Source organism: Gossypium hirsutum, chromosome D10, assembly GCF_007990345.1.
Source record: "Gossypium hirsutum isolate 1008001.06 chromosome D10, Gossypium_hirsutum_v2.1, whole genome shotgun sequence".
In the NCBI taxonomy this organism is placed as follows: Eukaryota; Viridiplantae; Streptophyta; class Magnoliopsida; order Malvales; family Malvaceae; genus Gossypium; species Gossypium hirsutum.
The window spans coordinates 54,123,284-54,136,442 of NC_053446.1; the positions used below are offsets into that span (position 1 = coordinate 54,123,284).

General features: G+C 34.5%; 2 protein-coding genes across 4 annotated transcripts; one reads left to right on the plus strand and one right to left on the minus strand.

The window, feature by feature from the left end:
- Positions 1-4,164: 4,164 nt before the first annotated feature.
- LOC107916259 (protein ENHANCED DISEASE RESISTANCE 4) lies at positions 4,165-7,441 on the plus strand. Of its 3 annotated transcripts, none has more exons than XM_016845421.2 (3): positions 4,165-4,505; positions 4,671-6,929; positions 7,043-7,441. In XM_016845421.2, exons 1-3 carry the CDS (start codon positions 4,385-4,387, stop codon positions 7,054-7,056), a joined length of 2,394 nt encoding a protein of 797 aa, XP_016700910.1. In that variant the 5' UTR covers positions 4,165-4,384; the 3' UTR covers positions 7,057-7,441. The 3 variants fall into 3 exon arrangements, with proteins under 3 accessions (XP_016700910.1, XP_016700912.1, XP_040959215.1); XM_016845423.2 differs by having other exon boundaries at positions 4,671-6,494; positions 6,578-7,441; XM_041103281.1 differs by having other exon boundaries at positions 4,671-7,441.
- Positions 7,442-7,508: 67 nt separating this feature from the next.
- On the minus strand, positions 7,509-10,167 carry LOC107916260 (probable RNA-binding protein EIF1AD). The gene is made up of 4 exons (XM_016845424.2): positions 9,850-10,167; positions 9,284-9,359; positions 8,750-8,876; positions 7,509-8,012 (listed from the first exon to the last, which is right to left on the minus strand). The coding sequence occupies exons 1-4, from the start codon at positions 9,961-9,963 to the stop codon at positions 7,790-7,792; spliced, it is 540 nt and encodes a 179-aa protein (XP_016700913.1). The 5' UTR covers positions 9,964-10,167; the 3' UTR covers positions 7,509-7,789.
- Between the last annotated feature and the right edge of the window lie 2,992 nt (positions 10,168-13,159).

Here is a 13,159-nt window from a genome sequence, read left to right on the forward strand (position 1 = left end):
GAAAGATTCACCCGAGTGTGCATTTCGCCGAATAGAGTTCAAAGTCCCCATCTCCACAGGTTACTTCTGGCAGAGACAATCAGACAAAACCTGAATTTTACAATCTATTCAATGCTGAACCTTATTTAAGATAGCCATCCTTTCATGGTATGCTTTTAGGAAATGTTACTGGAACCGGAGTAAGCTTTGCTGGTCCAACTAATACAGTTGTAGTAAGTGTGAGTTATCCTGCATTTAGTTTGAACTTACTGATTGAGCACTGTAATAACATCTCTCTCCACTAAAAAGAGGATAGATAATACACACACAGGTGTCTAATGTTCCTGTGAGGTAGTAAACTTTATATGTGGCCAATTCCATTCACCATATCTATATATTCCTTCGTTAACTTGTATATTCTATTTGTACAGTGGGAGTTGTGAATGTGGATTAATTCAATTTGTAGGTTGCAGACTATTTTGCTCAGAAATTCAAAGCGGTTCAAGCATATTTTTGTAAGAAACATTACTCTTGTCTGTACCCTATGTATGAATGCCATGCTGGAAATGCTGACATCTTAAATTCCAACTCTTTGTTGAGTAGTTGTTAGATGGTCCTGTGATGATTTCTGTTTCTATTAATGGAAAAAAAGGTTATAGTTGACAGAATTCATGGGAAATGGGAAAGTAGACACATGGTGTATTTGAATTAACGTGACTGCAATTACCACAACACAATTTGGATGTTCAAACCTGTCATATTTTATTACATTCTGGAATTTCAATGGTTGCTTGTGCCTTTCTCTGTCTCTGTCTCTGTCTGTCTCAGTTTGGACATGGTCATGGTATATTTTTTAGCTTTGCAGGAGGGATGTTGAATGATTCTTTTCACCTCCACTCCATAGTGTATAAATTATTCTATTTTAAGTGACATAATATAGTAATTCTCATGGTCAACTAGGCATATTTCTCACTTAAGGTAAAAGGTGAGGTAGGCAGGTATTTTTTGACACCGGAACAAGCATAAGCATACAAAATTTATATTAAAAAGAGTGTAAAAAAGTAAACAATATTTGAACCCTGAAGGTGATACCAACAAACTCGGAACCCAAACATATGTATGGCTTGAAATGAGGTTAAAGTGATGTGCATGAAAAGTCGTTGCAGGGTATTAGTGGTGGAGATTGCAAAGCAATCATATCTTAACTTGCTGTTGCTATTGCTATTGCCGGTCATCAAAGGCAAAAGCAAAGACTTGTTCTTTATTACAGCTGTGTATGCACCGTCGGTCTCTTAATCAATCAAACATTTGACTTTTCCATCCCACGGTTGACTTCTTCTTCTTCTTCCTATTCTTGAATCACAATGAAACTGAAAGAAACTTCTTTCAAAATTAAAAATGATTTGAAAACCCAAATTGGATCCTATTCCTAGTTCATTCCGGGTCATGGAAGATGGAATCTACCTGGATGTTGGAACCAATAACCAGGTAGGGCTGCCTGTGCTACATTTCTTTATTTTCTACTTGAAATATTGATAAAATTAATCAACCTTTGTATGTAACCGTGCATGTATTATTATTATTATTATTATTATTATTATTATTATTAATTGTAGGATACATTAGACCTGTCCATGGGCCGGGCCGGGCCAAAATATGGGCCTAAAATTTTGCCCAGGCCCGGCCCGGGAAAATATCATAAGCCCGAGCCCAACCCGGCCCGGCCCTTTTTTTATAAACATTAAAAAATTATTTTAAAAATAATAAAAATAAAAATAAAAATATTTTAAAAGTATTTTAAAAATAAAAAATAAAAAAATATATTTATTATATTCGGGCCGGGCCAGGCACGGGCCAAAAAAGTGGTGCCCGAGGCCTGGCCCGTTTTTTTAAACTGGCCTCGTTTTTTTGCCTAAGCCCATATTTTGGGCCTATATTTTTATCCGAACCTTCCCATATTTTGGGCGGGCCGTCGGGCCAGGCCGGGCCGGGCCGCCCGGCCCATGGACAGGTCTAGGATACATTATCCATCTTAATTCTTTAATTTGGATTTCAGATTTGTTATTATATTATTATATATGATTTTGATCAAATCAAACCCTTCAATCTATATTGGTTTTTTTTTTTTGGAATATATATAATTTGGATAAAAGATACATGGAAAAATTAGGTTGAATTCTACTAATAGTCCCTATATTATGCAGAATTATGGATTTACTTCATATACTCTAATTTGGTTATCGTTAGTCTTTGTACTTTTTGAATTTTAAAATTTTAGTCTTGACCCGAATGGTAGCCGTTAAATTTATTAAGTTAAACTCTGTTGTTTTCAAAATCTTATGCATCAAACTTATTATTACATGCTTAATGCCATTTTAGCTTTCTATTTTCATATAATATAAAAAAAAAATCATATTATTTTAATAAACATATATAATGGCTTATCATTGAGTTGGAATTGAAATTTTAAAATTTTAAAAAGATTAAAGGTGATCAAATTGGAGAATAAATACTAAATTCACAACTTACACGTAGTAAGTATTGGTGGATCCAAAAATATGATTTAGAAGGGGGCAGTTGAAGTCAGAAAATTTTTTGGGGTCGGAATTAAATCATATACTCTTATAATAGTAAAAATGTAATTTTGTTATTTTAATAGCCTATATCTTTATAATTTTTAAAGTATTAAATCAAACTTTTATCATTTGGGGAATGCAGTTTTTCTTTTATTAATTTAAAATCTTATAAATTATAAAGGCCCTAAATGAAAAAAAATCATTTTAGGAAGGGTTGGGGCCCTTGTCAGCCCCTCTTAGATCCGCTCACAATAGTGAGGGACAAAGAAAAGAGTTTGGCCTAATGGATTTAATATCTAATGTTTTAATCAGAATTGAAATTTCAAAACTTAGACAGTACAAATATTAAAATTGGCCAAATTAAAGCACATGGATTAAATCCATAACTTAAACATAGTAAAGGGACTAATAGAAAAAAATTGACAAAAAGTTACTTGGGAAATAAGCAAAAAAAAGGGAAAAGCAAGACTATTTCTTTTGGCAATTTCATATTCATTTTCAAGAATCGGCTTGGCAGACAAGTCAAGTAACAAATCTTACAAAGACTTATTTGTTTTATTTAAAAACGAAGCTGTAAATATAGGAGTTGACTTGATCATATTCCTATTACTTTAAGTTTACAATTCAGACACACCTCTTCCCTTGTCTTTATTTTTTTTAAAAATTATCACGTGTAATATTTTTATTGGATAATATTATTTTTAAGGGTAAATTATAAAAATAGCCACTTTTATTTACCTCAGATTACATTTTAGTCACTTATATTTGAAATGTTATGTTTTGGTCACTTATGTTATAGTTTTGTTACAAAATGGTCACTCTGCCGTTAAGCTCTGTTATCTCCCTAACAAAAATCCTACGTGACAGTCCAAATAGGTTTTAAATGTCGATTTGAATGTCCAACTAGGACGATAATAGATTTTTAATTAAATAAATTTAATTAATTAAAGATTTTAAATTAATTACACTTTGAATTGAAATAGAAAAACCGTTTGTCTCTTTTTCTTTTAATTTTCTTTTCCATTTTGACTGAAAAACTATTCTTATCCCAATTGGACATCCAAGTTGGCATTTAAAACCTATTTGGACTGCCATGTAGGATTACCGTTAGGGAGGTAATAGAGCTTAATGGCAGAGTGACTACTTCGTAATAAAACAATAACATAAGTGACTAAAACGTAACATTTCAAACATAAATGACTAAAATGTAATCTAGGGTAAACAAAAGTGACTATTTTTGTAGTTTACCCTTTGTTATAATTAAGACAAAATTAATAGTGTAAACACCAGTTTTGAAAAAAAAATTAAGAACCGATTTAAGAATTGAGTATAGTTTTGGGGTTAATTTACTAATAAAGCCAAAAAAAATAAAATGGAAATAGTTATAGCGTGTCTGTCTGGCAGTAACTTTAACTGTACCCTTCAAAAATTACCAAAGTAAAGACATGTGGCATACCAGGTCATCACACAATATTCAGTTTCCGACGCACAATGTGGGTCAATAAAAAAAAAGAAGAAAAAAAGATATGACCTCTTCGGTTTTTGGAAGTCAACCCTTGACTTATTATTATTATTATTATTATTATTAATCCATCAAAAAAAAAAAAACCTTCATTAAAGATCACAAACAAGACAAACTCCATATTTCTACCTGTTCTTCTCTTCTCTTGTTATCTCTTTCCTATATTCCAACCTGTTTCAATTATGCTCCACATGCTGTGTGTTGTTTCTGTTTATTTTGAGTAATTAAATCACCAAATTCATATTGGTTGAGTTGAGAGATCTGAGAAGAATAATAATCAATAATAATATTGGGTTTGGAATTGTGTATGGCCACTGAAACAGCTCCTAAAGTTCGACTTGTTAGGTGTCCTAAATGCCTTTTGGTTCTTCAAGAAGTGGCTGATGTTCCAATTTACAAGTGTGGAGGCTGTGATGCAATTCTTGTAGGTAAGCATCACCAAAATTACTAATTTGGTCTTTGAAGATTTTGATCCTTTTTCCATGGTTGATGAATGTTGTTGGTAGATTTTATTGTGACCTGCAAAGTAAAAATGGGGGAAAAAAAATGGCTTCCTTTTTAGTTCCTTATTTCCATTTCTTGTTGTTTTGCAGCTAAAAATAAAAAGGCCATTGCCAAAACCACCTCTGTCTTGCAAGAAGCTGAAGCTGTCGGGAATCAATTGGTTCGGTTGTCGGAACGTGGAGAATCTAGCGGCTCAGGTCTGCAAGATGTTGTTCCTTCCCCTTTGGAGAGTCGATTGAGTCAAGAAAGTGGAGAGAATCGGGATGTTTCTACCGGCTCTCATAGTGAGGAGCACGGTGAGGACGTATCGTTAGAAGCTCGCTATGAGAAGGATCAAAATACATCCAGAGATAGTGATGGTAATGGTGAAATGCTTGATGAAAATAGATCTACTGGCTCTCATAGTGAGGAGCAAGATCAGCACTTATTGGTAGAAGGGCGACGTAATGGTTGCTATGAGAAGGAACAAAATGCATCCAGAGATAGTGATGGTGATATGCTCGATGAAAATAGATCAACTGATTCTCGTAGCAAGAAGCACGGTGAGAACTTATCGATAGAAGGCCAACGTAATGGACGCTACGAGAAAGATCAAGATACTTCCAGAGATGGTGATGGTGATGGTGATGGTGATGGTGATATGGTTGATGAAAGTAGGTCTATTGATTCTCATAGCGAGGAGCACGGTGAGAACTTATCGGTAGAAGGCCATAATGGTAGCTACGAGGCAGATCAAATTGCATCCAGAGATGGTGATGGTGATATGGTTGATGAAAATGGACCAAATGAAGGGCAGCAAAATGGAACAGGACTGTTGCAGACAGAATCTTTAGAACATTGCGATGTTCGACTGCCAGGGGTTTTAATTGAAGGTTCTATATCCGCTGAGCTTCATCATGAGAATGAAGAGTTAGTGTTGGAAGCTGAAACAAATTTAGAAGCAGAGGCAAATGTCATGAGCTTGCAGTTAGAAGGTGGAAATTCACAATTAGAGACTAATGACAAGGTTGATTCCAACACTGGAGGCTCTCCAAAAGGTGAACATCATCGGTTTAATAGTGTGAGGTCTATGGATACTTATGGAACTATCGATTTTGTCAGTATTGGTTCCGAGTTTAGTGGTCCTATTGAATATTTGTCGAAATCCACGACAATCAGAAGCTCCCATGCTTATGATGGTAGTATCTCTTCTTATGATGGAATGGATGATCACTTCCCTGACCAGCAATTACATTCCTTTGAGAACAATTATAAGCCTGCTAACCTTTCTTCAGATTTTTCCAATAAGAAGCATTATGCGATGAGGAGATACGGCAAGTGGCACCGGGATGAACCACTAGAACCTGTAACGCATCACCGTCCACTTAGGAACTGGCCAAGACTGGAGAGAGATCAATATCCATCCCAAATTCCTTTGTCTCAAAGGGTTCCCTTGCATGGCTATGAAAGTGCTGGCCCTTCACATGAATCGCGAGATGAGTTCCCTTTCGATTCAGCCTTCCATCCATTCAAGAAGGCTGAGTATGGTAAAGAAGAAAAGATGAAACTGTTAAAAATGGTGTATGAACTGCAGGATCAAATTAGCAAGACATGCCAACTGAATGAAAAGACCAATGGAAATGCTTCCTCTGATGTACCTTGGAAGCAAGAGCATTTTTCTACATATAACCATCAGAAGGAGCCACCTGAGGATGAGATTCTTTATCCTACTTACTATGGAAGACATGGACCAAGGAGCAGTTGGAGCCAGCGAAGTAGATTCTCGCATGTACCTTTTTCAGGTGGTGCAATAAACACTAGACATGGCATTGATAACACTTGTTTATGCTGCCATCCTCAAGCCTGGCAGCGTTCAGAGCAGTTGCCTCCTCCCGTGTTCCCACATAACCGAGGATTTTGTAGAGCTTGTCGAGGTCATAATTGTTATAATTCCTTCAGCTCTTGCCCCTCTAGCCCCCAAAGATATTTGGGATCTGATTTTTCTAACTGGATCCAGGAAAGTCAATCTGATGATCAGAGGTATAGAGATCATGAAATGAAGAGGTATTTGAGGGAGAAACATCATTCAGCTAGGCGACATATCCGGCCCACAGCAGGTGGAGCACCTTTCCTAACGTGTTATTATTGCATCACACCGTTGCAGTTACCTGCAGACTTTCTACTTTTCAAAAGGAGATTCCATCAGCTAAGATGTGGTGCTTGTTCAAAGGTGCTTAAGCTTTCGCTTCAGGAGGGAACTCATATAGTGCCTTATGATCTGGTTGCTGAAGCACCTCCACCGAGTGAGGTTGAAGACCACAGTGAGGCGATTAATGTAGGAATTTCGGGATTGGCATCTTCTAGTCATGGTAATTTGCAAGCGGATCCTATGTCTTACTCTGATGATTATGGACACTCTTTCTGCATAAGCTGCTCCACAGATGGAGATCCTGTTTCTCATACAAAATTTCATCATCTTCAGGGCAGCAATGCTGATTTCAAAAATATGTCCAGTAGATCTTCTAAAGCAGGGCCTTCCAGGTCGAAGAGAGGATCGTCAGAAATTGAAGGGTTGCCACCGAAACCTGGAGGGTCGCCACTTCATCGACTGATGGGATATTCTTCTCTAAGCCAAGTGCTAAGGGGCATTGGACCATCCTTCTCTAGCAAAAGAACTCAGGATTGAATAGCTGAGTAAACAGTAATGTAACTAATTTTGCATATTGGCAAGGGTGGGAAATATTAGCATTCATCCATTTAATTTTTTTTATGATTACATATAGGAGTTTATAGTGGAGATATTTACTTGATTTGTTTATTCCTGTATAGTGTATAAATGATTAGAAACTGCTTACAAAATGTATTTGATGTTTCCTTGTTATTACACCAATCTTCATCATACATTGCCATTCTTTTTTCTTTTAGTCAAAGCAAGCAAGAAAAGATGATAGGAAAGAGTGGCATTAATCATAGAAATTGAGCAAATCCTGTTTTAACAAAATCAACTTTGAACAAAAATGAAGGAAACTTTTTCCTTTTCTTTTAACACAAGATTTTTACCTACACTGGAAACAATTAAAAAAAAGTTCAGATAGAAGAAGCTAGCACAAATCTGTAAAGACATAAGATGTGGCTACTACTTGTGCCTACTTAATGCATTTTTTGACTCAAGAGATCGATGGAGAAAATTGGGCGATTGGTTTATGAGATAGTATGCTACAATCATTAATCAATCCGTATCAGATCCTGAGTCGGACTCTCTATCCGATTGCAACTCAAACGGCCTGATTCTGTTCAAATTAGCTTCCAATGGCGGAAGCCCATCCTCATCACTTGACTCAATCTCATCATTTACTTCTATTGGCGTGGTATCTCTCTGCAAACTTTCTGAGGTGGCACCTCCATCGTTTTCATTTGAATCATCTAGATTTGAGGATTTGAAAATTTCAGGCCTGTAGGAAATATAAGCAAGAATAGGATCAAGTACAACAGAAAAAGTAAATTTCAAGATTAGAGAATTTGGGACCAAACGAAGACAGTTAAGTGGCAAATGCAGGCATGTTTGTATCATAAAAGTCATTTCTAGCAACTTCAAAATTTATAGGTAGTCCTTCTTGCATGCCTTTAGTTCTTACATGGACAATTCATAACCGGAAGCTATATAAAATTTTACTAGGATGACAAGCCCAAAAGTTGTAACTAACATATACAAACCCTTTCTAGGAAGTACAGTGGTGAGTTGCCAAAAGATGTAGAAAAACAGATGGGAATGAATATGCTAGATGTAAAGAAGAATTCAGTTGGAATTGCCTTAGATAAGTATGCTGTTGTCTTTATTTATTTATTTTATCCCATAATCACTACAATCAGAATGTAGGAAATTAAACATCGTCTGCTGAAACCAGTGCACATGATGGGACAATGAAGATGAACTGGCATATTACAAAATGTAATCTAACAAGAAAAGGACAAAGGGACTCCAGGCAATTGCAAACACAGCCAATAGACACCCTAAATTACTAGCTAAGGGAAGTTCAATGAAGTTGGTATTTACCAACTCAAGCAAAAGAAGCACCCATCAATCAAACCTTAAGGTGTTGTATCAAGTTCAAGTTTCTGAAACCCAAGTATTAAGATTAAAACAAGAAAGACGCAAAATGATGGCAGGCTAATGGAAACGCAAACGCACCATTCAGGAGATTTCTGTAGTGCCCGAACTTGGTCAAAAAACAGAACTTGAGAAACAATGCATGCCACCTTGGAACCAGACTCAAGTGCCTTTTCCTTTCCACTTTCATCAACTACAACAAAACTCCCTATAAATTGAAGAAGCAACCAAGACATATTAAATAACAATCAAATACACATAAAGAACGATTCATTAACATAAAATTAATCATTCTACACTGCAAAACTAACCAAGATTTACTCCAAGGCTTGAACAACTATCTAAAGAGAGAAAAGAAGAAAAAAAAAATTGGGGAAATAAAAACTACACAATCAAACTGCTGGATTTGGATATTAGAGCCAGGCAGGCAACCAATTAACTGAATGGTTCAGACAAGGAATTTATGGAACACAGAGAAATATGACATCAATAAAGAAAAAAACAACTTATAGCAGATTCCAAAATGACAGTAGATGTTTTTGCATATTCAAATGAAGCAAAACTCAAAAAATTTTGATTAAAGCAATGGTCAAGTGACATTTATTTAAAACGAACCTCGTTTTATCCACATGCTCTTCTGAAACTTAGCTGGAAATAATGCTAGTGATTTTTGTCCTCGAGCATCTATTACCTTCATAAGGTAAACGACCAAAAAAAAAAGTGTTGCAACAATCAGAACAAGGCAAATGAAAACCTGAATGCAATGGCAATCTGATGCAGAGTACATTGCATGAATGCATCATAGAATATAGAAATTTGATATACCACTCGGCACCGTAAATGCCCTATATGTCATAGGTCATGATCGAATTCAACCCTAAGCAAACTCTTCAGTGTGACTATTCAGGTATTCACAGGCCCTCCCAGCACGTGAGAGAGTGCCAGAGCTCTCTCGGCACAGTAGGGTACAGAACTCATAATCAAATTAAAATAGAAAGGGAAATAATTTCTCTTAATGACTGAACATGACCTTTTACCTTGAATAGCAATCAAAGTCACATAGTTTCATCAAAGAGAAATAAGAGTGGATTTGATTGAAAACCCAGACTTTAACTGGGAATTTGATACATTAGTCTACTAACAGTACGAGGAAATTTGTGAAGTGAAATAACAAAGTGCACCTCAATGAGATTGGATCCCCTTAGAGACAGCACTTGCATGACGCTTTGGCCATGTTGAAGGTTCAATATTTGGTCTTTTGCTGCCCTCTTTAGATTCTTCCTCCCTCCTTTCATTGCTTCTGCCTTTCTGTTCCTAAAACCAACTTCTGTTTTAGGGTTTTTCTCCAACGTTAATGAAAAAGGCGAAAGAAGAGCCGAAAGGAGAGTTAGGAGAGAACAAACGACTGGTCCATTCTGTAATGCTGTCACCGAAACAAGTGATAGACCAATAAGAAACGAGCTTACCGTGGTTGTGACCTATAGGTGTTCATGTTGGACAGCCCGGCTCCTTGGGCTTAGGTTTAGGTTTTATATCTTTAGTCTCGGGTTTTAATAATTTCTCCTCCATACCAATTGAGTTAATATTTAATCAAAATTTATTTTTTTAAAAATAATAAAAGAGAAAGAAAATTTACTTACTATAAATATTTTAATAACCTAACCGCTTAAATTTATGAAGATATTTTTATTTTTCATACATGTAAATTTTTAAATTAATTTGATATCTCTATCAATTCGATTTTATCACATCGATCTAACATATTTTTTAATTATTATGTTTAATGGTTGAAAGTTTTTTTATATAAAAAAAAAGTTAAAAATTTTTAATTTATTTGAAACTTGATGAGTATTATCTAAATGAATGAGGTATAAAATTTAACAAATGGATTGTTAAAATATTACTAGTATAAAAAGTTATTTTATATTAATATTTATAAATTTTATAATTAAATTTAATTAAAGTATATTTTTATTGTTTTTTAAACAATAATATATATATTTTTACAAGTCGAATCAAGCTCAAGCTCAAATTTTTTGAAACTAAACCTAAACCTGACTCAATTTTGCCCATAAACACCTTTAGATATGACCCATAATGTTCATTATCTCTATATGTATTCATTAAATAAACAAATATTATTTATTATCTTTATGCTAGATTATCCTCAATAATTTTTGCACATAAAGCAAACGAATAAAAAATATTGACTTATTAATTACTTGAGTTTTAACTAATACTGAGTTGCATTATATTGATAGATTATAATGAGAGAAAACAAATTATATTAATATGTAATTGAAATTGTCTTTAAAACGTAAAATCAAATTGAACAAATGATTCAAATAATAAAGGGCTATTATGTTGTTTATAAGTCCAATCAGGGTGATAGTTTATCTTAGCTATCAAAGTTGGATTAACTCCCAAAAAATAAATAAATATATATATGATTGTTTAAACTGACAATACATTGGATAATGCCCAAGCTAAATTTGTCTTAGATACATTTATAGATTTATTCATTTGTAATGTTCACTGTGCAACTCACCTAAATCTTAAGTAAGTGATAGATCATGTATATATAACTCATACTTTGATATATTGAAAATCTAAGCTCTCATGGTAGTGGTTGAAAATTGATATGTTGGGTACGTGACTTGTACAAAACATGACATTACTTATAATAGTAAAATTTATAACTCAAATAAAGAGTAAATGATATACTTTCATTGTGTAACACCTCAAACCCAGCCTAAACATTATGGCCAAATCTAAAGTTGTTACTTAATATGATTGAAATTTTGGTTTTTGAGTAACCGAAAAATTGTCATAAACTTTCAAAATCCCGGTTTTACTCAAAATCATTTCTTGTTGTTCTATTTACTAAAAACGTTGTTTTGTTTTTATTTTCTAAAACTTATATTTTTTTAGCGGAAGACTCCATAAAAAGGGATATTTGAGAAACATAATTCGTTGTTTGAAAGCTTTTAATTTTGTAGAGAAGCTAATTTTGTCAACTAAAACATTTGAGTGGTAAAGCAAAATACGGAATTAAAGTTTAAAAATCTAAAAAGTCCAAAGAGTCCAAAAATTTACAGAACCAAAATACCAAAATTTAAATAAATCAATTTAAATAGATTATGACATTAATTGTGCTCCCGTTTGCACTGACCCGCCTAAGTTTGAGAATTAACTGAAAATATCAGTCAAATAGAGAGTGAGATTTTAGTGTATAACGATTAACTTAAAACATTTAAATGCATATCAAACAGATTTATAACGGAGCAGATACAAACATACAATCCTACCCCCATCCGCTACACACCAACTCCGTCCACCCCAACACACCATATGGTTGTAAAATACCCATCCAACCCTACACACCACTTAGTGTCGTTAGGACACTTTACAAAATAGTTACAGTAGAGCTGCCGAATCATTAATCGAACTGTCGCTATTACAAACACTTCTTCCACATATTAATATACCCCATCCCAAATGCAAATACAAAATATAGCATATATCATACATGCTCTTAGTATAACCACATAGCATAACAGATACAAATGTTTAATCAACATGTGACAATTCAGTTATACGAACAAATATTAGAATTCATGCAAATAGTTGGCCAAATTTCATATTTTACAGCACATTTAATCTCATACCGACCATACGAAAAGTCCACAGTCGATCAAAACAACTTATACGGCCCTAGAAAAGATTTCAAATTTTTGGGTCTACATGCCTGTGTGACCCACACGACCCAAATAGCCTATACCGTGTATCACACACGATTCAACACACGGTCGTGTGTCACACACGGCCTACCACACGACTGTGTGGCGTCAACAGTGAACTTGCCAACTACTATTTTTTCGTGTTTTTGATACACACCTGAATAATTTCTAATGTAATTCCACAACCGAATAATTCCACACCTAAACCAACAGTTAACACAACTTAACTCAGTAACGGTTTATGAATTTAAACTAACATTGTTCACAAATGACTAACTAAAACCTTTCAAAACATAATCGAAACCCTTACCACTTAACAGACAACAATAACACCCTTTCAGTAACGGTTTATGGATTTGCCGACTTGAATTGTGTTGTTGAAGGTTTACAAAACCCGAGCCAGCAAATTCAGTCAAAAGGTAAAACTGGGCTAAGATTTACGAGTCTGATATATATTGGGAGGTATTGTGTTAAAACTAATTAGGTGAGTTTCTTATTTTTCTGGTATATATATGTGTGTATTTGTTAATTATTTTATCAAGGTGAAGTCTCCTTTAGCAAAAACATTACCAACACAGTCAGGATTATAAGATAAGTTAAAACCTTACCATTAAACCAACAAGTTCATTCTAATATAACTTGACCGAAAATAATATTTAAGCTCAATGAACAAAGATAAGCCTAAGAACAAAAATTAATTAAATTTCCCAAAAAAGTGTGACTTGAACCCAAGACTTCAAACACAGAATTA

Coding starts and splice junctions, on each gene's coding strand:
- LOC107916260 (XM_016845424.2), bottom strand. CDS start 9,963: ATGAAAGGAGGGAGGAAGAATCTAAAGAGGGCAGCAAAAGACCAAATA. Junction 9,360..9,849: donor GGGGATCCAATCTCATTGAG/GTGCACTTTGTT, acceptor TACCTTATGAAG/GTAATAGATGCTCGAGGACA. Junction 8,013..8,749: donor CTACAGAAATCTCCTGAATG/GTGCGTTTGCGT, acceptor TATTTCCTACAG/GCCTGAAATTTTCAAATCCT.
- LOC107916259 (XM_041103281.1), top strand. CDS start 4,385: ATGGCCACTGAAACAGCTCCTAAAGTTCGACTTGTTAGGTGTCCTAAA. Junction 4,506..4,670: donor CTGTGATGCAATTCTTGTAG/GTAAGCATCACC, acceptor GTTGTTTTGCAG/CTAAAAATAAAAAGGCCATT.